The sequence below is a fragment of the Colossoma macropomum genome, unplaced genomic scaffold (assembly GCF_904425465.1).
Source record: "Colossoma macropomum unplaced genomic scaffold, Colossoma_macropomum, whole genome shotgun sequence".
Lineage (NCBI taxonomy): Eukaryota > Metazoa > Chordata > Actinopteri > Characiformes > Serrasalmidae > Colossoma > Colossoma macropomum.
In genome coordinates this window covers 34,452,330-34,479,841 of record NW_023494785.1, presented here as the reverse complement: position 1 = coordinate 34,479,841, position 27,512 = coordinate 34,452,330, and the positions used below count along the sequence as shown (strand labels likewise).

General features: G+C 40.4%; 3 protein-coding genes across 6 annotated transcripts in view; 2 read left to right on the top strand and 1 right to left on the bottom strand.

Moving 5' to 3' along the window:
* The window catches only part of spidr (scaffold protein involved in DNA repair), a 56,468-nt gene extending 50,989 nt beyond the window's left edge, over positions 1-5,479 (top strand). For all 4 annotated transcript variants that reach the window (XM_036592108.1, XM_036592125.1, XM_036592117.1 and 1 more), the window contains 4 exons: positions 730-823; positions 3,048-3,159; positions 3,763-3,813; positions 4,915-5,479. In XM_036592108.1, the coding sequence (XP_036448001.1) occupies positions 730-823; positions 3,048-3,159; positions 3,763-3,813; positions 4,915-5,028 (371 nt within the window). In that variant the 3' untranslated portion in view covers positions 5,029-5,479. The remainder of the gene's footprint in view (positions 1-729; positions 824-3,047; positions 3,160-3,762; positions 3,814-4,914) is intronic.
* Positions 5,480-5,793: 314 nt separating this feature from the next.
* On the bottom strand, positions 5,794-7,208 carry cebpd (CCAAT enhancer binding protein delta). Its single transcript, XM_036592146.1, has one exon. It carries the CDS (start codon positions 6,961-6,963, stop codon positions 6,172-6,174), a length of 792 nt encoding a protein of 263 aa, XP_036448039.1. The 5' UTR covers positions 6,964-7,208; the 3' UTR covers positions 5,794-6,171.
* A 5,485-nt stretch (positions 7,209-12,693) lies between these two features.
* On the top strand, positions 12,694-26,408 carry mcm4 (minichromosome maintenance complex component 4). Its single transcript, XM_036592099.1, has 17 exons — positions 12,694-12,759; positions 13,483-13,552; positions 14,165-14,317; positions 14,911-15,041; positions 15,394-15,495; positions 15,745-15,840; positions 16,016-16,111; positions 16,810-16,948; positions 17,116-17,336; positions 19,854-19,974; positions 20,187-20,446; positions 20,857-21,222; positions 22,912-23,039; positions 24,473-24,680; positions 25,293-25,521; positions 25,785-25,918; positions 26,194-26,408. The coding sequence occupies exons 2-17, from the start codon at positions 13,495-13,497 to the stop codon at positions 26,284-26,286; spliced, it is 2,535 nt and encodes an 844-aa protein (XP_036447992.1). The 5' UTR covers positions 12,694-12,759; positions 13,483-13,494; the 3' UTR covers positions 26,287-26,408.
* The last annotated feature ends 1,104 nt before the right edge of the window (positions 26,409-27,512 follow it).

The window sequence follows — 27,512 nt, the reverse complement described above, 5'->3', positions numbered from 1 at the left end:
AGAGTTGGACTATGTGGTGTGTTCCTGGAGATAAAGCAAAGCATCTGCCTGAAAAGTTCAGTTGACCTCCTTCAGAGTTCTTATCAGTAATAAATATTATATGGTATGTACAGTATTGCAGTACAAAGCTGTGCAAACCTCACCTGCATGCCACTGACCCTCCTGATGATACTGCTGCATGCACAGACTTAAGCTATTTTATCATGGCCATTGCTTCACCTGCTTTTCCCCTTTATGTTCTGTTAATGGTAAAATCTTATTCTCTGTTCATATTGCTCTATTGTTATTGTTTTGCTGTCTGGTGTCGACCAGAAAAGGATAGGTTCCCCTTTTTAGTCTGGGTTTTTCTCAAGGATTCTTTCTTGCTTTTTGGGAGTTTTTCTTTGCTACTGTCACCATTGGCTTGCTCATAGGGGTTTAGACCTGGATTTTTCTGTAACACTGCTTTGTTTATGCCTGTTGTAAAAAGTGCTATATAAATAAACTTTGACTTGTCTAGACTGATACATGCAGTACTTCTGTGTGCTGTGAGTGCATGCATGAATGAGAGTTTAACTAATGTGTGCAGCATATACTTTATAGTTACTTGGCAGGTTATGTAACTTCTGCTATGGACCACTACTGTATTCATGAGTTCTATTGCATTGTTACTAGCTATTATATGTGGTATCAGGGTGATAAAAATTGCCCCTTAATACACATTTCTAGTTTGTAATATCTGTTGTGCAGGAGTGGTGGTTGATGTGGATGAGGAATCTGCTTTCTCATGGCCCACTTGCAGTCAGTGTGGAAGTGACTGCTTAGAGGCAATACAGACCAAACAGTAAGTCCTATGTCCTATGATATCTTAAATTCGACATCTTGCGCTTTAGAACTGTAGTTTGAATATTTTTCTGAAGAAAATGATTGAGATGATGAACTTAAACTGAATTTAAACACTGATGTTTAAAAGAATGTGTGACCTTACGTATGACTTTTAGTTGTTTTCAACTGTTGCCAATAGGTTCAGAGAATAAACCAACAAACGGACATAATCTTAGCTCTTAATTTAAACCTATTAATTTAATGGCAAACAAATAGGGTTTTTAAATTAAACATTAGAAATGTCACTAGCATGTTTTGAAGAAACAAGAAATTATTGAGTTTAAAAAGAAAGCTTAATCATTTTAATGTATTAATGCTCACAACTTCATCGTCTCGGAAGCATCCTAAACAGATCTAACTTGTACTGGCTGGGATGACTGGGTGGTATTAGTTTGGAGCCATTTTGTTAAGTCTCTTCCATGGGACGTTGTTTTCTGTGTAGGCGCTTAGGCTAGTTCATTAAAAGCACTACTTTTAAATCGAAGGAGCAGAAAATGTATTGGAACTTGGATGATTTGATTTTAAACGCTTGCACATCATCTTTGTGCTGTGAATTGCCATGTCTGCTTTGTGAATCGTGCTTTGCACCCTGAAACTTTTGTGAGTCCTCATTTTTGCAAATTTGCTAGCTAATCATTACAGCCCTGTTCTTAACACTACTCATATTTCTGAATAACTATTAAGTCATCATAGGTCTCAGATCAGTGAGAACTGCATCAAAATAAGATGCTACAAAGTCCTTGTAGGAAAGTCTGTTCACTCCAGAGACCAAAATACTTGAAACTGAAGGTCAAATTTCCATTTCTAAAACATATTTGAAATCACTGATAAAATCTGACAGAAACCTCTAAATAAATAGTTCGTAGTGTTAGGCTCAATAACGCAGACGTTAGGCTCAATAAAACATTTTTCTCTGGATGTTCTGGTTGCTGCACTTGCGTAGATCTCCACAACGAGGGGGCTTTTCCCGCATGCAGCGTAACAAGCAAGCTTATTGGCTCTTCGTGATTGGCTTTTCCTGAAGGGTGGTACTTTCTCCACAAACAGACACCATTATTGAGCGTCACAAGCAATGTGTGAAATACAGGGGGTCCTGAACCCCCCCTGGTGATGAACCTCTTAGACCCCCAGAATGTCTCAAAATCTTTCCTTTTCTAACCTGAAGTTAAACCTATAATGTAATGCTGTCTGTCGGGGGAAAAATAGTCACTTAAATACAAATTCAGGGAAAGATGATTGTTTAGCTGCTTTACTCACGATCTGTGAGCTTGTGTCTTTAATATTGTCTGCTTCGGGGTGGTGCTGTAGCAAACTGGTTTACCTTATTGGTCCTTAGCACCTGTAACTATGCCTAATATACCTCTGAAAAACTTTACAGTATGCTTTAACAGATTTGTAAATCTGAAAACAAAGTGTTTGGTGGGGAGTGAACTGTTACTCATTTCTCAAACAGAAAACACTAAAGGAGATGTGTAAGATGTGTGTTAATGTGTGGAAGAGTGCATTACCAAACTAAGAACATTCCTAAAAGAACAATTGTTGAACCAACCAGTATTTTTATAATATTTTAAACTCTGAGTCAACATTGCTGGAAAGAAACAGCAAAACTGTATTTGAAGGCTTCCTACACAGACTTTATAACCTATGTGTATACATTGAATAACATATTTAAAAAGGTTTAAAAAGTTTGATGTTAGTGAACCCCTAATACTAGTGACTAGACATTTGTTCCACTTCCAGCACTGTTATGAAGCATCTTTGTCAAGTAATGTAGAGCGTTCAAGACACCTTTTAGACATCAAACTAAAGTGGTATGTTTTCCTTAATATTATATAGTTCTTAGGTCATTTAGTGTCATTTATTTAATGAAACATCTCATGCAATGTAAATATTGAGGTAAGCTGTTCATAAATAGTTAATAGTTAGAGCCCACTCTCACTCTCTGTTACGGCCTGACCCTAGACCGGGTCGTAACAAGTACTTGTGCATATATCATGAAGTACATACAGAAATAGCCTTTAAAAAAAGTAATACCTTTTCAATTGAGCCTTACAAAGCTAAATATATCTGAATAGTGCAGCTGTAGTCTTCAAAACTTAATTCTGATTCCAGTTTGGTGCCATCTAAAAATTACATTTCACTATATTGTTGAATCCCTTAATGATTATTTTGTCTGTTCTCAGGGAAGCATTTCTTTGTGCAACATGTGGAGCAGTCGACAAACCAACTACAAAGATGCAGCTTGAAGTATTTGTTAGTTGTCCATTACTTAATCACTGTACTGTGAAAGTTAAGGTGAGCTTTTAAAAGAATTATGCATTTGCTGTGTACATGTTGTTTCCATTAGATACTTAAAAAGGGAAATGTGAAAAAAATCTGATTATATTTACAGGGTGTAAGAATGTGTTTTTGAAGGCTTGATTCTTATCCTCATACTTTATTTCCTAGAAGTCTGAGATAGTGTTGAGGCATGTTTTATGAAACTGAGATGCGAGTAGATAACAAAGTGTTACTAAAATACTGTCAGTCCTTTACTTAGTCATATATACAGAAATAGCTACTTAGGTTTATAAAAACATAATTTATTACCCAAGCATACTTGTACAAGATCTCCATGTTTGTTTTACTGTGTAGCACATGGATGTCACTGTTCATGTGTACTTGTGTCAAAGAGCACACATTTCTGTTGCCTGCTTGTAAGCTCATGTGGTTAGCTTATGCTTGTGCTTAAACTCCTATCTTGGCATTATACTTGTTAGTGCACTATTTTCTTTATCTAGTAACCATGACATGAGTACACTGCTAAGGTAGTATTTGTAAATTTTAGAAACTTGTGGAATACGCCTATAACAAATGCATATAAATCTGATGCTTCAATAGTTTTTTCTTTTTTATCAGCTACAGCAGAAATCCATTATGTCTCTCTTGAACTCTACAGGATGTGCTGAGGTGAGGGTCTTTAAACTTAATTCTGAGAAGTGGCTGTAATTAGACCTGTCACAATCATGAAATTTTACCTGATGATAAATTGCCTTATAAACAATTGTGATTAACAACGAATAGCTCCCAATTGACAGCAGAAACAGCTCACATTGCACACCACTGCCTTCTAAAAGTATCATGTAGTACCAGTCAGCAGTTAGAACGTTTTTTGCTTTATTTTGTTTACATGCATTTACCCCAACCCCATGGATAGAACACATCCATTTTACACTGTTTCCATGTAAACATATAAGTGTGGAATCTGGAACTGTGGATAATAATTGCAGTCAGCTAAAACAATTACGATCAGCTTGAATAATTGTGATCAGGTGATTAAGTAATCATTATTACTGTCCTATATATAATCATGTTTAGATTCTCTATGTAAGTGTATATGCCACTGTAGGCTTGTGCTGTGATTAAGATGTGAGATTAGGTTATAATGTAGTGTAGAGTGTCTGATCTGGTTCAAAACACTGGTGGGACAAGAGAGCCCAAGTGTGTTCATAGCAGTGGTCTCTAACCTTGGTCCTGGAGAGCTGCCTTCCTGCAGAGCCTTGTTCCAACCACAATTAGCCACATCTATTCCAGCTAATCAACCTCTTCTGAAGTCCCTGATTGGCTGGATCAGATGTATTGAAGTTAAGTAAGGGGTGGGGCAGCTTATCGCAGTTTGGAACTAAACTCTGCAGGAACGTGGCTCTCCAGGACCATGGTTGGAGACCACTGGGTTATAGGTTTTAGATCCATGTTTTTGTGGTGCTTTTTCACTTTGCTCATTGACTTTAAGAGGCTGTTTTCCCAGACATGGATTAAGCCTGGTTTCAGTCTCGATTGCAGTGCAATCTTGAATCTCCATTAGAAACTCTTTTTTAGTTCAGTACTAGGCTTAATCTGGATCTGGGGAAACTGGCCCACTGACACAAAAAATGCCTTAATTATCCCAGAGAAACATTTCTATTCATCAGTCATAGAGCTCTGTATGCTCCAGTGGTAAACTGTTTACTGTGTTTAAAAGCTCTTATATTTCCAAACACATACTGATTGCGTATTCTCTTTGCCTGACAGGAATATGAGGTGGAGAATGTACTTGGGAAGAAAGTTGGTCCTCTCTGTGCATTCATCCATGTTATCAGCAAGAGGTCCACCCTTTGGATGAGTTTGGAGGAGATCATTGTTTGACTCGTCCTTGTTAAAACTCAACTGTGGATCTTGCAACATAGTCATCACAGCCATCCTAATAAATCTACATTGAAATGAAATCTGTCTTTTACAGACTCTTGAGTGTTTGTGTGCCATCATCATGTTGCTCAGTTCTCTCTAGTGGTGTAGGCTGAATTATAAAATGCTACAGCTACAAGATACAAGCAGCCCATCTGAAATATTCCACCGTAACACACCACTCTAAAAATGCTACTTGTAGAAACACATTGGTGTTTGCTAGTACATAGAATATGTTTTTTTTGCATTCTTTACAAATGTGCAGTGTTCTAAAAGTGAAGTCCTTACAGGGAAGATTTTTTTCACACAAAATACCTCAGACTTCCAAAAGATGGTGTTATTGTTTAGAAAATGTGTGTGTATTTTTGTAGCATGTATTTTGCACCCTTCATCTGAAATAAAAAAAAGTGCCCTACCATGTCTACCTTGCTTTCTTGCCCAGGTGTTTCATAGTTTGACAAAATTAGGCAGGCATAATTATGGCTGCATTTTGTACTTTCGTAGAGCAGTAAGAGACGTTTATCTTAGCATGGTGTGGTCACCTGTCTAAAAGTAACAAAACCTTAAAATGTACTACAAAAACCTTAAACTATAGTTCCTTTTACCTCTAGTGCACACTTTTTTTCTTTTTCTTTTTTTAAACATTTTAGCGCCAGGGTCTTCTCGAGGAGCACTGGCGGCCACGCCCCTGCTCTTGCGCATGCGTACATTCAAACGAAGGACTTGTGAGATTTTACGTCATTTTATTACACATTTATTAACAGTATTCCCATTTTTTTGTACAAACTATATAAAATTTTCCAACATGCTCTGGCATTGATACAAAGTTCGGAATTATAAAACGTACCATAGCATATGAAGGTTCTGTAATAATTTAGAATAAAAAAAATCGAAAAATATTCACATAAAATAGACAAAACACATCAAGGCAGCAACCGAACAGAAGGTGATAACCATAGTTCAGTGCCCAAGATCAATACGGCCTAACTTTTAATGCACGTATGCTACAGAGTGAAAGTATATTCAAGTCACTTTTGAGGTATGTTTTCCAACAGTTCGTTATAACAAAAAACATTAAGAGAAGGCAGAGTCTGAGTTTTTGTGTCACCGGCTGTCAGCGCTCGACTCGGGCAGCTGCTTAAAGAAGCTGCGCAGGCTAGAGAGCTCGCGTGTCAGCTGCTCCACGTTCTTGCGCAGGCGCTCGTTCTCGGCGCTCAGCTCCACTAGTTTCTGCTGCATTTCCAGGTTGCGCCGCTTCGCCTTGTCCCTGCTCTTGCGCACGGCGATGTTGTTGCGCTCGCGCCGTTGCCGGTACTCCGGGCTCAGCCTGTCCACGCTTTTCTTGCCCCTGTCACGGGACTCCCTGCGATGCGCGGGCTCCGGCGTGGCGGGTGGCGTGGGCGGCTGGCCCGTGTGTAGGCTTACCGAGGTCTGCGCGCACGCCTCGATCTGCAAGGGCAGCGACGAAGGCGCGTCCCCGTCGCTCCACTCAGCCTCCTGCTTGATTGGAGGCGGCGGGAACGCGCTCTTGCTGCCGTATTCGGCTCGCTCAAAGTCCGTGTGCGCGGAGCCCAGCTGGTAGAAGTCACCTTTCTCTTGCTTCACGGCGCTGTTGAACAGGTCAGCGAACAGCTCGTCATGGCAGAGTTCGAAACTGGGCGCCGAAGATACGGAGTCGATGTACGCACTGAAGTCGATGGCGCTCTCATCGTCGTAGATGGCCGGCGCGTTGCTCAGCTCCACCACGCCGCCGTCCTCCTCATCCGGACGCGCCGCTTTAGCATTCGCGGACGCGCCGATCAGCTTGCTCTCGTAGAAGTTTGCGGGCTCCAGCGCCCAGCTCATGCTGCATGGCGGCGATACGCACTGCGAATCCGGGCTGTATGTGTCACACATGGACGCAGCTGTAAACAACTGCGATTTTGGAAACGTTTACAGTCTCGTGCAGGAAGGGGAAAAAAACCCAAACACGGCCGGACTTCTGCAGAGCGATACGAAGTCCTCGAGATCTAAGCTGACCGTCTAGTTGAGCGCTTGAACTCCTGGCTCCTCTGCAACAGGTGTCTCTCTCTCTCACACACACATGCACTCATACACTTCACACACTTACACTCCTCTTTGCTCTAAGACGCCCTCGTGAATAAGTATGCGCCGCTGCTTTACGTCAAAGCTTCGCCGCCCCCTTCGCCAAGCCAGTCACGGCCAGCTCCGGACACGTGGTCCGCTTCAGCTCTCATTTGGAGGAGAGCAGGGTGGGCTTGTGGAACGCCCACCACGATAGTAGGCTACAAGTAAACTTTGATGAGGGGAAACAAGTCTGAACCGCTTGAGTTTGCACCGTCAAATGTCAACACTGCGCTAATGGCGCAGGCCCACTTAACAGCGTTTTGGTTAAGTTAATACATAGTTCCAACAGTTACACGGGAGAAAAACGTACATATAAGTACGTGTTTGTGGATACACGATATGGCCAAAAGTTTGTGGACGCATGCTTTTCCAATGGTTCTTCCAGAACTAACGGTATTAAAAAGGATTTTGACCCGCTTTACTGTAGTAGCAGCCTCTACTATTCTGGGAAAGCTTTACAATAGATGATGGGACATTGCTGTCGGGATTTGATTGCATCCAGTCATAAGAGCATTAGTGAGGTCAGGCACTGGATGTTGGATGATCAGTTATGGATGACTCCAACTAATCCCAAAGGTATTGGATGGAGCTCCTTCACTCCAGAAAGCGCAGTTCAACTGCTCCGAAGCCCAATGCTGGGGGCTTTGTACTCTTCTAGCTCACGCTTGACATTAGACATGTTGACTTTAGGCTCTTGTACAGCTGCTACAGAGCGCCCCGTTCTATTGTCAATGCTTTTCTATGGAGATAACAAGTGTATGTAATTCTGTGTGCATTTGAACTCCTGTGTCAGCAGTGGGTGCACCTTAATGTATCTGAATTCACTAACAAGAAGGGATGTCCACAAACTTTTGGACATATAGTGTATTTATGTAGGTGTGCCAGCAAATTATTTTTTAAGTCCTATTCTGCGGTTGAATTTGGTAATGTAATTATATGAGCTTGTAGATTCGCTTTCGTTTTTCTGTGTCGTTCTACTGGGAACATGTGGATCCTGTATTTTCCCATCTGAACATGGCGACGCTCCCTGTCATGATAGGCGCCATCTGGCGGACATATTTCCATCTCATTCTTCACAGAAGGTTGTTTATTGGTTCTGTGGTCTCTCCTGTGGTGGCCTGGTTTCTTTTTGACTGACACTGAAGCAGATAAGTGAGCCGGTGTTTTAAGCGTTTATCCCATCAAGCGGTCCCTCGGCCAATGCGCACTTTAGTATAGTATAATGTAGTATAATTAGTATAGTATTGTGGTGTCAGCATAGGAGAAGACGCGGAAAACACACTACTTCAAATAAGTGCTCTTTTTGTAACGTGCCGCAGGGAAGACCCTCTGCTCAGCACTAACCCCACGCTAACACATGGAGGGTGGACAGCTCACACACACAATGCCTTCCCTCGATAGATACAATTACTCCAACAACCACAGCTGTGTACTGATGTCCGCACAGACTAAGTACAGAAATTACAGAAAGTCCCTGGGCGCGTGAGGGCACACCAACCCCCTCTCGGAGTCGGTGTGCAGAAGGGTTACAGAGTGTCCACTGTCCTGGTAAACACATATAGCTCGGGCACGCGCACTGCCAGTCCTCCCTCGGGGCTGTGTCCTCGTCCCAGGTGCGCCGGAGCAGAGAGAGACTGGGCGCTGCATCCTCCACCCCGATGCGGCGCATCTCCTCGCGGCCGCAGCAGTGGTTCCTTGGCTTCTCCGCTTTCTCTGCCGCTCACCACACTGTAGACTGCGACGCCGCTCTGCGTGGCCACTCTTCCCCCGTGTCCACAGCCGGTAGTGGATCGCTACAGTATAATAACTATGGGTGGGAGTCTTTAGGCACCTCACGATTCGATTTGATGATGATTCAGAGGGCTGCGATGCGATTATAAAACGATTATCGATGCATTTTTTTTCTGTACAGGACTTTTTTTTTCTCACTGTGTGAGAACTTCGTAGTTTTAAAGCAAAGTATTTATAATGATCCATTTACTTGAGTTTACTTCCCATATCTTTTATTAATAAATCGAACAGAAGCGATGTGGCAAGTGAACTGGAAGGCTATCATTCACTGCTCGTTTTGAGCACATGAGATGCAGGCTGCCACTTATCTGCGATAAAATGCGCAGTTACAGTGAAATAAGATCCTGTGGCAATGGGTGTCTACTACCCGTTTTCTTCAGCGATTCTATCATCATATTTTGTCTTGTTGTAGAGAGTGGGGGTCGCTGTGTCATTATAATATCTTCGGGACGGGACTCGGCTCCAAAGTGGGCAACATAGCACGAAAGCACTAGTTCTCAATGACTGAGAACGGATGCAAATCCTTGGCAATAAAAGATTCCATAGAGTTTGTAGTTTGCTTCGTTCTCTCCGAGTTGGGTGGAAGCTTTGACATTGCTTGATCGATGGTCCTCTGGTTGGCAGCAACTACAACTAGGCGGAAAATGGGTGGAAACATGTAATATGGTTTTCCCCCTCAACTCCACAGAAGTGCTTCCATACGCTAGCTCAAGGGTCGGCAACCTGCGCCTCTTTCATTGGCTGGTTGTGGCTCCACATCTGAATTAGATTTCTAGGTAAAGTAAAATAGAGCTCTGCTGATTGTTCAAACACAGTTACAATAAATGGTCTTAAAGCTGGAATTAATGTAGCCTATAATTGCTAATTCACCTAGCTAGCAGCTAATGAAAAGGCAAAGAGAAAGATTTAAGACGAACATTGATAATTTTAATGTAGTGTGCACACCACAGACTGTCCGGGCGCTGCACTTCTGCACTTCGCAAAATTCCGCCTTTTGCATTCCATCAACATTACACTGTCAATTAAAATTTAGAAAATCGATTTTTGACATTTGTGAATCGATTCAGAATCATCCACATCCGCATCGCGATGCATCTAAGAATCGATTTTTCCCCCCATCCCTAATAATAACTTCATTTTTCAAACATTTTATCATCCTTACGTAAATTATATTATACAGACTCTGCTGCTGTGCTCAACTAAATATATATATATATTTAGTTGAGCACAGCAGCAGAGTCTGTATAATATAATTTACGTAAGGCTGAATTAAAACCATGTATATGTATATATATAATGGCACAGTGGGTGTACTTCTTAGTGCATCTTTCAGCATACAGAGTTGAAGGGCTCATACCATGGAATTAAAGAATGAATTGGTTGTAATATGTAAAGTTTTAAAACTTACCATTTAGTCTCCCAGTCCATATGGTCCATATATGAAAACTAAGATGCAAATCAGCCTGTTTTGAATTCCTTGTTTTTGTGATGTCATGAAAACAGACACATTTTAAATTATCCATTTATTCAGCATATTTAATTTAACGCTGCCCATTCACCCTGTGAGGTAATGAAGTGTGGGTGTGTTGCATTTATCTGTGCCAGCTCACCGCTTTTTACATAGTGCAAAGAGCAGAGAATCCTGTGTAAATGGAGTATTGGAGGCACTTATACAGGCTCTTATGTAAATTGTTGTATAGCCTGTCTGCAATTAAATAAAAACATTACTAGAAACTGTTGTAATTGTACTTATTGAGGACGAAGTGTCTCTTGTGGATTCAGAAACTACATTTTAACTTTACCATTCTTTGTTAAGGTTTGCCACGTTTTTTCTATGGAGCCCCGCTGGTGACATCCTGTATAAATAAAAATAATGTGTGGCCACGACTTAGTAAGGCATGGGAATGGCCACAACTTAATTATCTCATTCCCACACCTTACTAAGTCATAGCCATGCATTAGGATCTTGTTTCCATCTGTTAATAAGGCATATTATTTTTATTTATATGGGATGTCACCAGCAGGGCTCCGTATTTTCCATGTGGTGTTTGTTATTATACAATGCAGTTTCGCTGACTGAGCCAGAGCATCAAAAGTGGAATACGCTGGATCATGCGCTGCTTATAAATGGAGTGGACACCATGCCTACAAGGCACAACTAGCACAGGCTGACACATCCTGAGGCAGATACAAGACAAACCAATCAGAACAAAGATCATTTACATATATCAGTTTTAAAGGAAGAGTAACACAAACAGCCTGTTTAGTAAGGGACAAAGAAAAGTCAGAAAACAGTCATTTAAAAACAAATGCTGTCTATTACTGATATATAACCAAAGAAAGTGGACCTCTGAGATATGCAAGAAAAATATAGGGTATAGGACCTTTAAGTTTATTAGAGCCCTTTTTGGACCCTTTTGGTCTAAAATAAATTAGTAGAGCTTAAAAGTGAGAGGCATGTCCTAAGCATTCTAATAGCTTTCGAGAACAGTAAAGAATGAAAGTGAACACAAAAACGGGTTTGCTGCAAAACTTAAAAATCAAACACAATGCTTTTTAATACCCTTCTAGACCTCAGAAAAGAAAAAACATAAATATATTGAACATGGCATGTATTAATTGTCTGTCTTATTCAAACAAGTCAAACATGGATAAGATGCTATGAGTCCTATGTCAGTTCTGCCATCCTGTAGCCCTTCATCATTGATGTTTCTGACCACAGGAGCACTGTTGGCTGTATATTTTTGGTTTTCTGCATAAAATTAATATAAACACTGACTCTTTTCACTACTGCATTTAGGCGCCAACTTAGAATTTATTCCCTCTAATAATGAGAAATTAGACCAGACATTTTATGACCATTTTCATATATTTCTGGCTTAATAAGACCCTGAAAAAAGAACTCCGCTACATGTGGACTGAATAGCTAAAACCCAAAATGAAGTGGCGAGTCAAATTAACCATTCTGAATCGGGGAGAACACTTTAGAGACCATATTGCCACACTGATTTGGCTGACAATAACCCAGCGTTTGAGTTTGGTTTTGTTGGAGAAGGTTGTGTCGGCGTGCTTTGGGGTTAAAACAGAAAAGCCCACACAAATATAGGCTACTCGAGTGCAAGCCTCACGTGAAAATACTCAAAAAACAGCATGACTCAAGCAAATTGCACTTCAGTACATGGCAACACAAGACACGTGCAACAGCGGATAAGTTATATGAGCATGGGCTGGGCTATTTTGAAAATATGCGCTGTATCACACAAATTGAGGCTGGAATGTACTATGTACCTTTACTAATATTACTTTTATATTTTCCTCTAATATTAGTTAGATCTGGCAGGCAGCCTTTGTTTACTAAGCATCGCGCCAGTGTTCGATGTCATCTTGAAGTACCGCCCTTTGCAGCTCGCCCTCGGTCACGTGACAGGATCTCTGCTGACTTTTGCCGCGAAAATTTGGAACAAACCAAAGAGGAGATGAGCCGTTGTTTCCACGACTCTTTGAGATTCAGTACTTTAGTCCTCAGCTTTACTTTTCTTCGTTTTTTTCACTTTATGTTAAAACGCTAGATTTAGTAATCTCCAACAACCATTTGGAAAATACCTAGCTTTATTTTGCGCATATTTTAACCTACGCGGTAACTGTACCCCCCCCCCTCAACTAAGATGTAGAGGCGCAAAGCGTCCGGATTGGCCCGAATTTCCCCGCGAAATGTACGTCATGCAAGCACTTTCGCGCCACTCGGTGTGTGTTTGGTAGGAAGCTTCGTAAACGGTAAGTGTGTTTTTTTCTCTATACGTTAGGTCAACAAAATAAATGTAAATAAAAATTAAAGACATAGAAGGCTAAGTACGCCCTTTCCTCGCTACACAGATACATATTATTATGCAACGTTTGGGTGTGTAAGTTTGGTTGGATAAGACTGTCCTTTGATGCGCACTGACATGGACGTGCCTAGTTCTTTAACGCTGAACAATGGAGTACCGTTGCCTGTTGTACAGTTTGTCCCTTACGCTAAGCCTGTTCATAAAGTTTAAACTTCTTTGCTAAGATCTAAACAACGTCTTTGCTCCTATTGCATTGTAGCGCCACCAGTCGTTGCACATGTTTCTTTTGCTGCTGCCTGTAATTAGTCGGCTAGCAAGTTTGCTAGGTGAAGTTTTTAACCTACCAAAGTGAAGGAACTGAGGTTAGCTTGCTTTCCAAATTCGCTGCGCTCTTTCAGCACATTAAACTCTGAAAAGGGTGCATTTGAGCGCTGTCCAAAATATAACGAATATTGGTACGTATCTGAACCTGCTAACGTTACTCAGCATCCATTAGTTGTTTCTTTTTTACCGGGTTAGAATGAGTGAGTGTGATGAATTTGAGTAACTTGGTTTGACTTACCTGTTTAAAGGGTATGCTTTAACTTTCTTTGTTTTTGTTTTTTGTTTGTCTTTCACTTTCTTAAGTGGATGTGTTGCTAGACTGTTAATGCAGATAACTTTGTTTTAGTGAGTGTTCAAGATGTCTTCCCCATCCTCAAGCGCCCGCAAGCGTGCCAGGAGCAGCAACCCTCCTACTCGTAAGTTAGAACGATTGTGAAATGTGCATTATTAAATGTAGTAATTGTGGTTTGTAATTGAAAGTGATTGTACTTGGGTTCGTACAAAGAGTATCTGGAAAAAGCGAGACTTAAAGAGCTAACTTAAGGAGAATAGTCAGGTGATCACATCTGGCTAGCTTGTCTAATGGAAATTTCTTATGTTGGAGATTATATTTGTAAAGTTACATTTACATCAGTGTAAAGTGGCAAATGCTTAAGGTTATGTTCTCAACAGTAGCATCAGAGTGGAAAAAAATAACATGCAAACAAATGGTCACTAAACTTTCTTAATGTAACATTGTATACCTTATCTGACTGGAAATTAACTACTTCTGTCTTGTCTCTGGACTTGGTGTAGACATATGAAAGGGAAAGTCTGCGGTGAATGTTTGTCATGCAAGTTGTATTATGTCCAAAACACAAACGTCAGCTGATAAGCAGAAGTATCTTGTGGTGTTTATAGTCAAAGTAGCGATGGTGGCTCAGCTTGTAGGTGACCAGTCACAGCTTTTTTTTGATTCCTCTCAACATCACATTCTCACTGTGTTTATTATATGTTATTGTTTAAAGCCTGTTTGTGTGCCTCATTAGCTGCTAGTGAGGACCCTCTCTCCCCATCACCACGGCCCCGTGAGCCCTCCACAGGAGAATTGCAGCCCATGCCCACGTCACCAGGCACAGACATGCAGAGCCCCGCCATCCAAGACACTTCACTCTTCTCCAGCCCAGTGGCTCGTCGCTCTGGTACCTTTCTTTATAATTGTAGTGTAGTGCAAAGTCAGTAATAGGGCTGAGTATCAAAATTCAGTGTGTTTTATGGAACCCACCAAATTGCTTTGATACTGCCAAATATTAAAATCTCTTTTGGTCCTGAATTTCACTAGCTAAGTAGTCAATTTTAGTATCTATGAGCCAGTAGACATGCTTGTTGCAAAATGTAGACTGCTGATTGGTTGTCTAGATTACTTTTAGTAAGCATGTTATTTGAGCTTCTTGATTCGTCTGTAACCTGTAACAGTGAGTATATGGGTCCACTTTCAACACCACACCCATTTTTGGTTTAAGAAACACTTGCTTTCCTTTTTTCTTTTTTTTAATTAAGAATATGTAAAAAAAAAAATAATAAATTGGTCTCAATTAAGGAGTACGTGTCAGTATAGATATCAAACATTTTCTGCCCCTAGTCAGTATAGATTACCATGTAGTTACTTGCATGTTAGGCATCAGTTTTTTGGGGCACAGACGGCAACAAAATTATTTAGCAGTTACCATTTGATTTTCTGGTCTTTCATGTTTCCTTGTGTGAACACAGCAATTGATAACAATATTCTCATCAGTTCCACAGAGTGAAGTGGATATGAGCTCTCCACTTATATATGATACACCAAGCCGTGGAACCCCAGCCCGCCAGAGGCCTGACCTAGGCTCTGTCAGAAAGGCTCCGCAAGTGGACCTCAACTCTGAGCCTGTGAGTGGAGGCAATCGTTTCATAAAGTCCTCAAATCATTTTTTACAGAGCAAGACTTGTGGCTTACTTGCTAAGATTAGGTATATAGGTATTTTACAGCTACAACTAACATCATTGAAAGATAAATTTATATTGAGTAATGAAAGTTTCAAAGCAGAATGGAACAGTGACGATGCAATTAAAACAGGAAAACACAATTAGTGGCAGTTTTAAAACCTTCTCAGCCCCATCAGATAGCTGGATGAGTATCCATAGTATTTCCTTTCAAATTTTTTTTGGCTTAGTGATCAATACTTGGTCACTGTGGGTGTTGTCTTGGGCATTAGTATGAATTTTCATCTTTTCTTCCCAGCCATCTGGAGATGCCACAGTAGCTAGCGAACAGACTGCTGGCCAGAGACTTGTCATCTGGGGCACTGATGTCAATGTAGGAAACTGCAAGGAGAAGTTTCAGGTAATGCCAAAGGAGCGTCACAAAACAAACTTGTTCATAAGCATTATGTATAGTTTATACATATTTCTTCTCTTTAGGGGGAAAAAATATGACAAACACTGAAAACGTGGGTTTTTGTAAGAATAAGATGGGTGTTTTATGTAACTTGTTTCATGTAACGTGGCATAGTACATAATCCATGTGTTCAGGTCATGAACTACGAGTTTGAGGTTAGTGCAGAGAATTACTAGGGTTTTTTCCTCCTTGTAGCGTTTCCTGCAGCGATTCATTGACCCCAGCTCCCGTGAGGATGAGAATGCTAGTCTGGATCTGAATGAGCCACTCTACATGCAGAAACTTGATGAGGTAAGATGAGCATGGATTTCATGTGAGGACGTTCAGCATATGTGGTTTTGCTTTGGAAATGACGTTGAGGATTCACGTGTCCTCCTAGTGGCAGTTGGATAAGCCAGACTGTTTCTTGTTTTTAGAAGCTGAGTAACATGGACTGGCACTTTACAGGCTTTTGTTTGTGTTGCAGATCAGTGTTGTTGGGGATCCTGTGTTAAACGTAAACTGTGGCCACATTCAGGCCTTTGATGCCGACCTGTACCGCCAGCTCATCTGTTACCCTCAAGTAAGTCAAGTTTTAGTCTTCTGTTGAGTTCTATCTACTGTTCTCTTGTTTGGGTCTTATTGGGTCTTAAACATGGCTCTTTCTAGTGTGTGTGGGCAAATCCAAAAACATACTTGACATCCTCAGTCAGTATCTGTAAAACCATCTGTTTTCAGGGTCTTCTTTACGTTAGGTATTTTACAAATCGGTCACACGTAGAATGTTAGCTAGAAACATTCATTTACAAAGCGTGAAAAACCATTGGAAGACGCACATTAGAGTACCGTTTGTGTTGACTAACAACCTTTGGAGCAAAATAAAAAGGAAGCGTGTTTGTCTTGAGTTTATCTAAGATCCAATATGGTTTGATTGAACTATTCTCTAGTTACCATAAATGTTCAGTGTACTGTCAGTTATAATAGCTGGTTGTACGTATTAAGTCAGTTTCCTGAAAATGGATTAAGTATAGTTGGCTTTACGGGTAATAATATGTTTACTTCCGAGTCTTATTTAATTTAATTAAGGCTCTATATTCCAAACTATAGGTCTTCCAATTGAAAATTCAAACATTTAAGGCATTTTGGAGAATGTGTAGATACTGTTTATTGCCAAAAGCCTGAAAAATATCAGGATGGATGTTTTATCAGAACTCTGGCAGAGATACGATGCTGGCAGTAAAGGGGTTGTTTTAACCCCTTGTTTGTTTTCCTTCAACATAGGAAGTAATCCCCACCTTTGATATGGCCGTAAACGAGCTGTTCTTTGATCGTTACCCTGATTCTGTCCTGGAGCACCAGATCCAAGTGCGCCCCTACAACGCTTTGAAAACTAGAAACATGCGCAGTCTCAACCCTGAAGGTGAGTCAGGCTCATTAATAGCGTGGTTGCTCTTGTAACAAATGAAACTAAGTTATAGCTCCGTAACTGAATGCACATACTGTTATTTTGTATAGGCAGAAAAGGTTTAGTGTGCGCAGTGAGACTGTACTTGCAGCCCAGATTGTAACTCATTTAATCTCTCTCAGACATTGACCAGCTCATCACTATAAGTGGCATGGTGATCCGCACCTCTCAGCTGATTCCAGAAATGCAGGAGGCTTTTTTCCGCTGCCAAGTGTGTGCTTTCAGCACACGTGTGGAAGTTGACCGAGGCCGCATCGCAGAGCCTGCAGTTTGTCGCAACTGCAACACCACACACAGCATGGCACTGGTGCACAACCGTTCAGTCTTCTCTGACAAGCAAATGGTAAGCAAGACTCTCGGAAGATATAGCTCAGGGTGTTGTCATTTGAAATGCTGATGTAACTGTAACACAGAGGTTGGTAACTTCCATGTTTCAGGGGAGATTTTAGATATTTTAGTTGCTCCTTTTTTTTTTTTAAATACTATAAGGTTGGTCTTTAATGTAAATAGAGATGAAATGATATTAAAATTTCATATCACGATTATCGGTATTATCGCGACATTGTTCAAATGTGTTAAAGTAAAATAAATAAATAAATAAATAAATAAATACTGATTACCAAAACTGAAACTTGTTTCACCAACTTTTATATTAACACAAATAGAACTGGCAGCAATATGCACTTTTTTGTTTGAATAAACATTAAAAAAATATAGTCAATTTGTAGTATTACTTTTGTATTACTTACAATACTTGTAATACTCTGTAAACAAAAGAATAGCAAATGTAGTATTTTTTATTATTATTATTATTATTATTATTATTGCTGTTATTACTATTATTATTATTATGAGGTGGGTCTTAATGGAAAATGACTACTTCTAAAAAGTGCTGCACTCGGGGGATCTCTGTCCTAACTGCAACTGCAGCATTATTGTGCCGTTGTGGCGCTGTACCCCTAATCAATCCAGTGCACTAAGAAAAACAGCCAAAATCACAGAGGAATTGCGTGACCGTGCTCTGAGCTGCAGACAGTGTAGAACTCACACAGCGTGTCTTCACCTGTGGAGCTGCTTCTCTAAAAGCATTTTAAAACTAAAACATAACTTAAAATTAACGCGCATCTGAGCTGCAGCAGAAACACTCCTAAAGTTTAATCTCTGAAACTCTGCTTTTCCTAAAATCAGCACACAGCGTTTACTTGCGCGAGGTCCCGTCTCAAAGCACACTATCTTCCCTATGTAGTGCACTTCGTGGATCATGAAATAGCAACTCCTTCACCCAAAAAGTGCGTGAAATGTTCACAATAACAATATATTAACAATAGGTTACAAATTCCCTATTTACAACTCTGAACAAAAACAAACTGCTTGTTAATGATGATCGTGTTTGTTTGAACAGTAGCGCACTATGTAGGGGACACAGTGATTTGAGACGGTGTTATTCTCCTCTCAGACAGTAAACACTGCAAGCGAGACGAGAAAGGGGAGCTGTGCAGATTGAACTTCTGCAGCGTCTCATTCCAGAGCTTGTGTGAGTTAACTCAGAGCTCATTTTGGAGACACTGCTCCACAGAAATGTTAAAAGCTTTAGTTTCGATTCACAGTTGATTCACCGATTGTTTGTTTGTTTGTTTTTTTGACGCTAAAAGCTTCATTTTATATTATTAACGAACCATAAGCATAAGTTAAACCACACAAAACATGACATCTCTTCTATTTCGAAGTCCCCACAGACTTCTACGTTAAAGTTAACCTTGCATTCTCTAAAGTAGCGGGTGGTGGTCGCGAAGATGACTCGTAAGGTTTGATGTGTTGCCCCCTTTCGCCGCTATTTTCTTTCGGCCTGTTCTGCAGACAGGGTGGTCATCTTCAATTAAGTTTCCTTCTGCATCTTTAGAAAACCCAAAACATGACCAAACGTCAGACTTGGTCTTCTTAGAAGGCTGAAATATCTCCGAATCTCTGTGACTACATTCCGCCATATTCTCCCCTCTCTCCCTCTCTCTCTCCCCCCCCTTCCCCTCTACACACACACACACACACACACACACACACACACACACACACACACACACACACACACACACACCTGCATCTGAGAGAATGATTCTGCCTTTGTTTGACTCAGTACAGCGAGTTTTTCACACTGCGGTAATCGACCGCGGTTTTAGCGATACTTTAAAGTTCAAACGATACTACTAACCGTCATTAATTTACGGTTAGTAGTATCGTTTGATCTCTAAATGTAAAAACCGTTTCATCTCTAAATGTAAAGAATTTTGAAAGAGAAAAGTGCCCTGTAGTTAAGCCTTTTGCACTAAAGTCAAAAACGACTCTCTCAAAGGGTTTGTCTTGTCTACCTCATTCCCTTATTTCTGGGAACACCATTCCTCTCTCCTTGGGTGTAGGTTTCTTTTAAATTTTTCATACGGAGATGTAAGGTCATTGTAACCTCACTGCAGTTAGGTCTGTCTACACCTTTAGCAAGTCTTTTTACATATACTAAAATAAAGTTAAGACCTTTAAGAAATTGTGAAAGTAGAATTTACTGACATGTACATATCATGAGATATGGAATTACAAGTAATCACAGTTTTTACAGAGCAGTTTTTGCATCAGCTAGTGCAATTGCAAACTTTTAAATGAGATTTACTTTGCTATATAGTAAAATTATGACAATTTTGACTACTTTGGCTAATAATTATGACTAATTTTGCTTGGTTCTCTGTTGGCTATCAATTTCCTCTTTTGTGTCAAAAAGTTTTAAGAGCCCCTGCACAAGTTATTTGTGGTGGAATGTCATAAAATTATTTCACATTTGGTGAGTTTACATGTGTTGTTCATTTTTGATTGGCAGATCAAACTTCAGGAGTCTCCAGAGGATATGCCGGCTGGTCAGACACCCCACACCACAGTGGTGTATGCACACAATGACTTGGTGGACAAAGTGCAGCCGGGAGATCGTGTCAATATCACAGGTGTGTTCTGTCCTATTGTACCAGTGTTATCTAATCTGCAAAAATTTGTGCATGCCACCATTTTACCTCAGGCTCTTAAAATGCAAATCCTCCTTTTGTAATCCAGCTGTGGGGAAAAACTATGAAATTTGGCTTAAGAAGCACTCAATGTCCAGGTCTAGCCTTATTAAACTGGTATATTTGTTTTTTATTTTGTTTACTTTTAAAATCAGGAATTTATAGAGCAGCGCCCATGCGTGTTAACCCACGGCAGAGCCAAGTGAAGTCAGTGTACAAGACTCACATCGATGCTATCCACTTCCGGAAGACAGATGAGCGTCGTCTGCATGGCCTGGATGAGGAGAACGAGCAGAAGCTTTTTACAGAAGAGCGGGTGGCTATGCTCAAAGAGCTTGCTGCTAAGCCAGATGTTTATGAACGGCTCTCTTCGGCCCTTGCACCTAGCATCTACGAGCATGAGGACATCAAAAAGGTAGGATTTAGCTGGTGGCAGTTTGAGTAAAGTTGTAGCAGATCATGTTTTGTGTAACCTGTAACAATAAATCTGTCACCCTCATGAACGCAACACTTGAAAGTGGCTGGTATTCATGTCTCGTATGCTAAATTTGAGGCTTTGAAGTATTGAAGATGTGACTCAAAAGCTAACTGTTGTATAGAATGTATTCAGTCTCATTGTCAGTGAACAATTTTTCAAAAATCTTATTAAAAAAGCAAAGATGTTAGTTTTTTTTTAGCAGGGCATTAAATCAAGAATGAGAATTAAGTTGTTTTTTAATTTGTATGAACAGCAAGGAAGAAGATATTTAGTCTTTATGAAACTATTGCTGTCTTAGGCTTTTTATGTGCTTAGCGAGTGGTGAGAACACTTATTTTACATTTTAGGGAATACTGCTACAGCTCTTTGGTGGAACACGGAAAGACTTTAGTCAAACAGGCCGTGGCAACTTCCGTGCTGAGATCAACATCCTGCTGTGTGGTGACCCAGGCACTAGCAAGTCCCAGCTTCTGCAGTATGTGTACAATCTGGTGCCACGTGGACAGTACACTTCTGGCAAGGGTTCGAGCGCTGTGGGTCTCACTGCCTACGTAATGAAGGACCCAGAGACTCGGCAGCTGGTGCTGCAGACTGGTGCGCTGGTTCTCAGTGACAATGGAATCTGCTGCATTGATGAGTTCGACAAAATGAGTGACAGTACCCGCTCTGTGCTGCATGAAGTCATGGAGCAGCAAACTCTCTCCATCGCTAAGGCAAGGCCCTCTTTGTCTGTACTTTGTAGATCATGTGAAATATTTCATGTTCTTTCCTTTCCTGTGGTGAGGAGCTCGAGGTTTTGTAGTAGGGGTGGGAATTTCTAGGCACCTCACGATTCGATTACGATTCAGAGGGCTGCGATGCAATTATAAAATGATTATTGATGCATCTCGATGGATCTTTTTCTATATAGCATTTATATTTTCTCACTGTCAGCTCAAGTTTCAAGTTTGTCATTTGCACATGTCAGGACATTTATGCATTGAAATGCTTGTGGTGAGGCTCAGCTTATCACTCTACAGAAAGTAAATAAGTAAAAATAAATACAAGAAAAATCAACTGAATTATATTAAATATACACAAAATATACAGAAAATATAGAGACAATATACAGTTTAAAGTAACTCAGTGACTCGGTGTTGTTATTTAAAGTGACTTGGTACTTTTAAAGCAAAGTATTTGTAATGGTCCATAATGAATTTACTCCCAATATCTTTTTTTAATAAAACAAATGGAAGTGATGTGGCAAGTGAACTAGAAGGCTCTCATTCACTGCTCTTGTTTGGAACACGAGAAGCTGCTGCTACTCATCTGCGATAAAATGCGCAGTTACGGTGAAATAAGATCCAGTGGTGATGGATGTCCATGCAGCACGTTACAGCTATTCAACCCGTTTTCTTTAGTGATTTTATAACTTCGGTTTTGGTCTCGTTGTAGAGACGGGGGGATCACTGTGTCAGTAAAGTATCTTTGAGACGGGACGTGTGCAACATAGCGCGAAAGCCCTGTTTCGCAACGACTGAGAACGGCCGTGCAGACTGCAGGTCACATAGCAGCGATGCGTTATTTGCATTTATAAGCAGCGCAGTTGGTTTCCTGGTATGTTAAATCTTCAACGAGAGACTGTCGAACACTAAAAAGTGGCGAAGCTGAGGTCAGCTTCTCTTTCGAATTCTCCCGTTCCACTTTAAATGGTGCCGCATTTACATTCGGCACCTCAGTTAGAATTTAAGGTGGAACGGGAAAATTCGAATAAGAAGCGACTTCAGCCTCGTAAGACAGTCGTTGAGAGACTTTTAACTGATCAACTTCTAAGGAAAAGTTTTCTGGAGGAGATGGGAGGAAAGCGGCTGTAGCTGAGCTAAAGCAGATCGAAGTAAATCTGCGTTTTCGTTTATGTTGTTTAGTCTATACTAGGACATTATCACATACTGACACACACTGGACATTAAATGTTGTGGCTCCCAAGGTGGTTTGATTTTTGTTGAAAGGACAAAATGGCTCTTAACATTTGGGTTGTGACTCCTCATCTAACCTGGCTTTAATGCAGAGGGAGCCGGTCGGATTTCTCACTCATCCAGTAGTGTTTTTGTTATGTGCCGCCACAGACTGTCCGGGCGCTGCACTTTCCCACTTCCAAGTTCTGTCTTATGCGTTCTGTCAACATTACGTTATATATTAAATATTTAGCAAATTGATTTGACATTTGTGAATCTATTCAGAGTCGTCCACGTCCGCTTTGCGATGCATCTAAGAATCGATTTTTTTTTTTCCCGCACCCCTATTTTGTAGTGTAAAATATTGTAATTGATGTGCAATTAAATAGCACTGAGCCTAGGTTTGATGGGAAATGGACTTAATGAGCATGAGTCACATGCTGAATTGTGCTTTCCGGTGTGGTTTAGGCTGGGATCATCTGTCAGCTAAATGCACGGACCTCCATCCTAGCAGCAGCCAATCCAGTGGAGTCACAGTGGAACCCCAAAAAGACAACCATTGAGAATATCCAGCTCCCTCACACACTCCTCTCCAGGTAAACATGGTCCAAGGACAAGCTTTCAGATTTTCATGGATTAGATAGGTGCTAGGGATTATTTTGCTAGCCTCCTATGTGCTGCAAATTATCTCTGCCTTAATCCTATTCACATACTATCGAAAATATTTGCAAGTTATTTGGTGTTACAGCAGCACACACCAGCATTCGTGAGTACAGAAAAATGTAAATTCAAGAAGTGTATTTGTGGCTACATGGGGCTGAGAGGAAAGTAATACCACCATAATTTAAACATTCAAACATTGCTTCCTGTCATGGTGTAATTCATGGGTCATGTGTATTAAAATGTGTATATAAAATCCCTACTAAAGCAATCTGTACACACATTACTAATTTGTCAGTTTTTTTTATCAGATTACAAAAAATACATGCATTCATCATAAATCAGTATGACTAAAATCTGTGTGATGTAGGCGATGTGGACACTGTCACATCCATGCCCTGGTTATCCCATGCTCATCTGATTAGGTTAGGTCTTCCAGCAGTGCCAAAAATACATTGAACTTATATATATTTAAAGCATTTTCTGACACTTTATTTGAAGGCAACCTGCATAGGGACTTCAAAACATATGCACGAATATTTAATAACATTTAAAATGCATACTATGAATAACTTATGTCAGTGTTCACATGATGACACAAGCTATTGTATTAATTAGCTAGTACTGGCATATCTTTTAATTAAAATGATGGAGAGTTGTTCTGTTTAGTTATGGAGCCTTATTCCAAAGTAATGGAATGTCCTAATCAAGAACACCATATCAGTTCTATGTCCTAAGACTTATTGACGATAAGATTTTGTTTGAAGTGTTATTTATTTATTTATTTATTTATTTATTTATTTAAAACCATATCACTTCAGTTTTAGGGCCTTCCAAAGTACTGATATATGGCATTCTTAATAACGAATGACGACGTATGTATTGCTTCTTAGAACATCTTTTGTGCTGACAGCTATTCATAAATACTTAAGGTTTAATTTTTATGTTGCTTAATGTTTGCATGTGTTAAGTCCCTACGTATAAAGCCTTTGATATTTAAAAAATGTCAAACTGTGCTCTGTGCTTGTATTGGATTCGGTCTTGAACAGGCAATAGTCACATTTCCAGTTAATTCTGCCTAGCCTGTTATTTCCACTAGTGGTCAGTAATTCCCATTCTTCCCCAAAATATACATACACCACCTCCAGAGTGGAGGAATACAAAATATTTTCATAATTGATGGTGATAATTGAGACTTTTTTTTTTTTATAACTGTGAATACATTTATTGCACCAGATCGTGTCAAACGAAGTATACTCTCCTCCTTAGTTGATACTCAACTGCACGACTGGGTTTCTCCCACCTTTTGCAAGATTTACGTTTACATTTTTGTTAACAATTCAGTTTCTTGCTCTCTTCTCTCAATCAGGTTTGATCTGATCTTCCTGATGCTGGACCCTCAGGATGAGGCGTACGACAGGCGTCTTGCACACCACCTGGTTTCTCTTTACTACCAGAGTGAGGAGCAAATAGAGGAGGAGTATCTGGACATGGCTGTTCTGAAGGATTATATCGCCTATGCCCGCACATACATCAACCCAAGACTCAGTGAAGAAGCCAGCCAGGCACTTATTGAGGTATGAACAAAAGTCAACTTTCAGTCTGGAGTAAAACTAGTCTCTTAAGAATAATCTGAACTCGGAATGAGAACACATCTAGGGTCAACTTGTTGAAATTTTGGGTCTGCATTGTGCTAAAATCTTCGCCCTCTAAAAAGCCCGAACTACTTGGGGGAAAAAAAAACTTAAGTTTTCTTGGGGCCTTTTGCCTATGCTAGTTTGTGACCCTAATGACTGGCTTGTCTGACAGACAATGTCAACAAGTGCACTATTGTCCCTACTTTGAGCTCCACCTTCCTGAGGCAATAAATTGGTTTAGAAAGCTCACTTGGTTTGTTCCCACCCTAATAATAATAATAAACTAACTGATGTATCAAGAGCCTCAGTATCCTCACAACTGTGATAATCACAAGTCAAACTGTGGCTGTGGAAAGTCGTAGCACTTCAGAGTTTAGTTTTAGTCTGTCCCATTACGCCTAGTTTGTCTCATGCAAGGCTTGGTACTCAGCTGACTGGTGTGTTAAAACAGCTACAGAGGTTTCTTGCACTTAAGATGAGATTTCATGTAAGATTCTGGGTTTACCAGTAAAGTTTGAGCTTTGAATTCTGTAACTTTAATGTGTCCTCCAGGCCTATGTGGACATGAGGAAAATTGGCAGTGGTAGGGGTATGGTGTCTGCTTACCCACGGCAGCTGGAGTCCTTGATCCGGCTGGCTGAGGCCCATGCTAAAGTCCGCTTCTCAGACAAAGTGGAGACCGTTGATGTGGAGGAGGCCAAGAGGCTCCACAGAGAAGCCCTTAAACAGTCTGCCACAGATCCCAGGACAGGCTTTGTGGACATCTCCATCCTCACCACAGGTACTGGGTTATTCTCTAAAGTGGTTCCCAGCCCCACCCAACTAATTAAGTCCTGAATTAGTGTCAAAAGCAAGGAAAATGCTCAAATACATAAGGCTGAGGTACTCCAGGATCAGGTTGGGAGCCACTGCACTAATGTAATGCAAACAAAAAATAAAGGTTATCCACCTGCTAAAAATATGTATTTTTATACATCATGTATTTTCTGTATTTGAATATTGCAATGTTGTAGCAGCTGTGTGTTTTGGTGTTTCTGTGTGTAGGTATGAGTTCCACAGCACGTAAGCGTAAAGAGGAAGTGGCACAGGCCCTGAAGAAACTTATCCAGTCAAAGGGCAAAATGCCGGCCATGAAGTACCAGCAGCTGTTTGATGATCTCCGTGGCCAGTCAGAGGCTGTAAGTGTTTCCTGCTTTTGGAATTAACTCTCCTATTGGTTAATTCATTTGACATGGTTTGATTCGCTAATAGAATAAATATAAATGCAGTTTATAGGTTTAAACTGTAGTCTTCATACTAATATTTTTGCAAGTTTTTTTCTGATTGCATTTAAATGACTATAGGCCAAAATGTGCATCAATAGGAACAGCATTAGAATAAAGAAACTGTTCAAAAATGACCTGAGATGCACTACCATCTTATCAGTAAGCTTTTTTTTTCCCCCAAATTCCAGGCCATCACCAAGGACATGTTTGATGAGGCACTCAGAGCACTCACTGATGAGGACTACTTGACAGTCACAGGGAAGACTGTCCGTCTGCTGTAAATATGCACAAAAGATGAATTTGTTCTCCTGATAAACTGGTTTTGTCCCTGTTTGACTATAAAACAATAATTGTGCTTGCATGAATATGTATTGTGGTCTGCAATAAATAGTTGTTGGTTGAATCTGGTGTGTTTTATATACTCAAGTTTCCCTTTCCTTTGACAAACATAACTGACTTGTTTAAAATACCATTACAAGATTTGTGAAGTCTTTGATGTGATGTTTTTTTAGAGTAGACCAGTTATTATAACCCTGTTTTCAATGAGAACATGTCTGATGAAAGTAGCCCAGAATGCTAAGTTTTTAAACTTACTTCAAAAACAGACTAAAGCTAAATATTTGTGTAGCATGCTTACTCTTAACCACATGGCATTTTCACCAACAATTGAGTGAATGAAATAGTGAATTTCTGGTTTACGTGTGTGTGTTTTGTGTGAGTGGTGGACAGCTAGGTAAACTTAGGTTTGGCCTTTGTAAAAGATGGACAAAGAGGATTTAATGCAGAATTGAATGGATTTGTTCAGGATATATTTTGAAAACTGCTCTGACATTTAGCACTCTGCTATTGTAGGCCAGAGAGTCACAATTTGCCTGTTAAATGGGGCACAAAGTCCTCCACATATGGACATTCACCAAGACGTTCAACTCACTTTTTAAAACGGTAGGAGAGACCTCTTGTAAACTATATCAGATGAGTCTGGGCAGGGAGTATTTTAAATTGTTCCAATGAGTGGAACTTTTGGTTTCTAGTCAGTCCTCGGCTCCCCCTACCCTGTACAGTTTCAGGTACTTTCAGGACTCTATGCATCTGAAAGTGTGATAATTACCTGATTAACTTGTTCAGATGTGTCTGAGTAGGGAATGGGTGAAATTGTGTAAGGCAGTTGATCCCAAAAACTTAAATTGAAAACCACTGCTCTAGTCAAAGGTCAGTGTTTCTTAATTCTGGGGACCCACTGCTCTGCACCATTTAAACTATTTCGTGCTCCAACCCACCTGCACCAGCTCAGGAAGGGACTAATAAGTTTATGAGCTGAATCAGGTGTGTTGAGGCAGGGAATCGTTGAAACTATGCAGGGATGTGGGTCCCTAAACCCGGGGTTAAAAAACATTGTGCCCACGTGCTCCAAGTAAGTGAATTCCGCGCAGTGCTCATATAGTGTATACTTGGACGTGTTAGGAAACAAGCGCTGCACCGTTTAGTAGCAGAACATAGAGGGACTTGA

Excerpts from the sequence above, each read along its gene's own strand:
- mcm4 (XM_036592099.1), top strand. The coding sequence starts at position 13,495 with ATGTCTTCCCCATCCTCAAGCGCCCGCAAGCGTGCCAGGAGCAGCAAC. Across the intron at positions 15,841-16,015 it reads ACATGCAGAAACTTGATGAG|ATCAGTGTTGTTGGGGATCC; the intron begins GTAAGATGAGCA and ends TTTGTGTTGCAG. Across the intron at positions 25,522-25,784 it reads CATCTCCATCCTCACCACAG|GTATGAGTTCCACAGCACGT; the intron begins GTACTGGGTTAT and ends TTCTGTGTGTAG.
- cebpd (XM_036592146.1), bottom strand. The coding sequence starts at position 6,963 with ATGTGTGACACATACAGCCCGGATTCGCAGTGCGTATCGCCGCCATGC.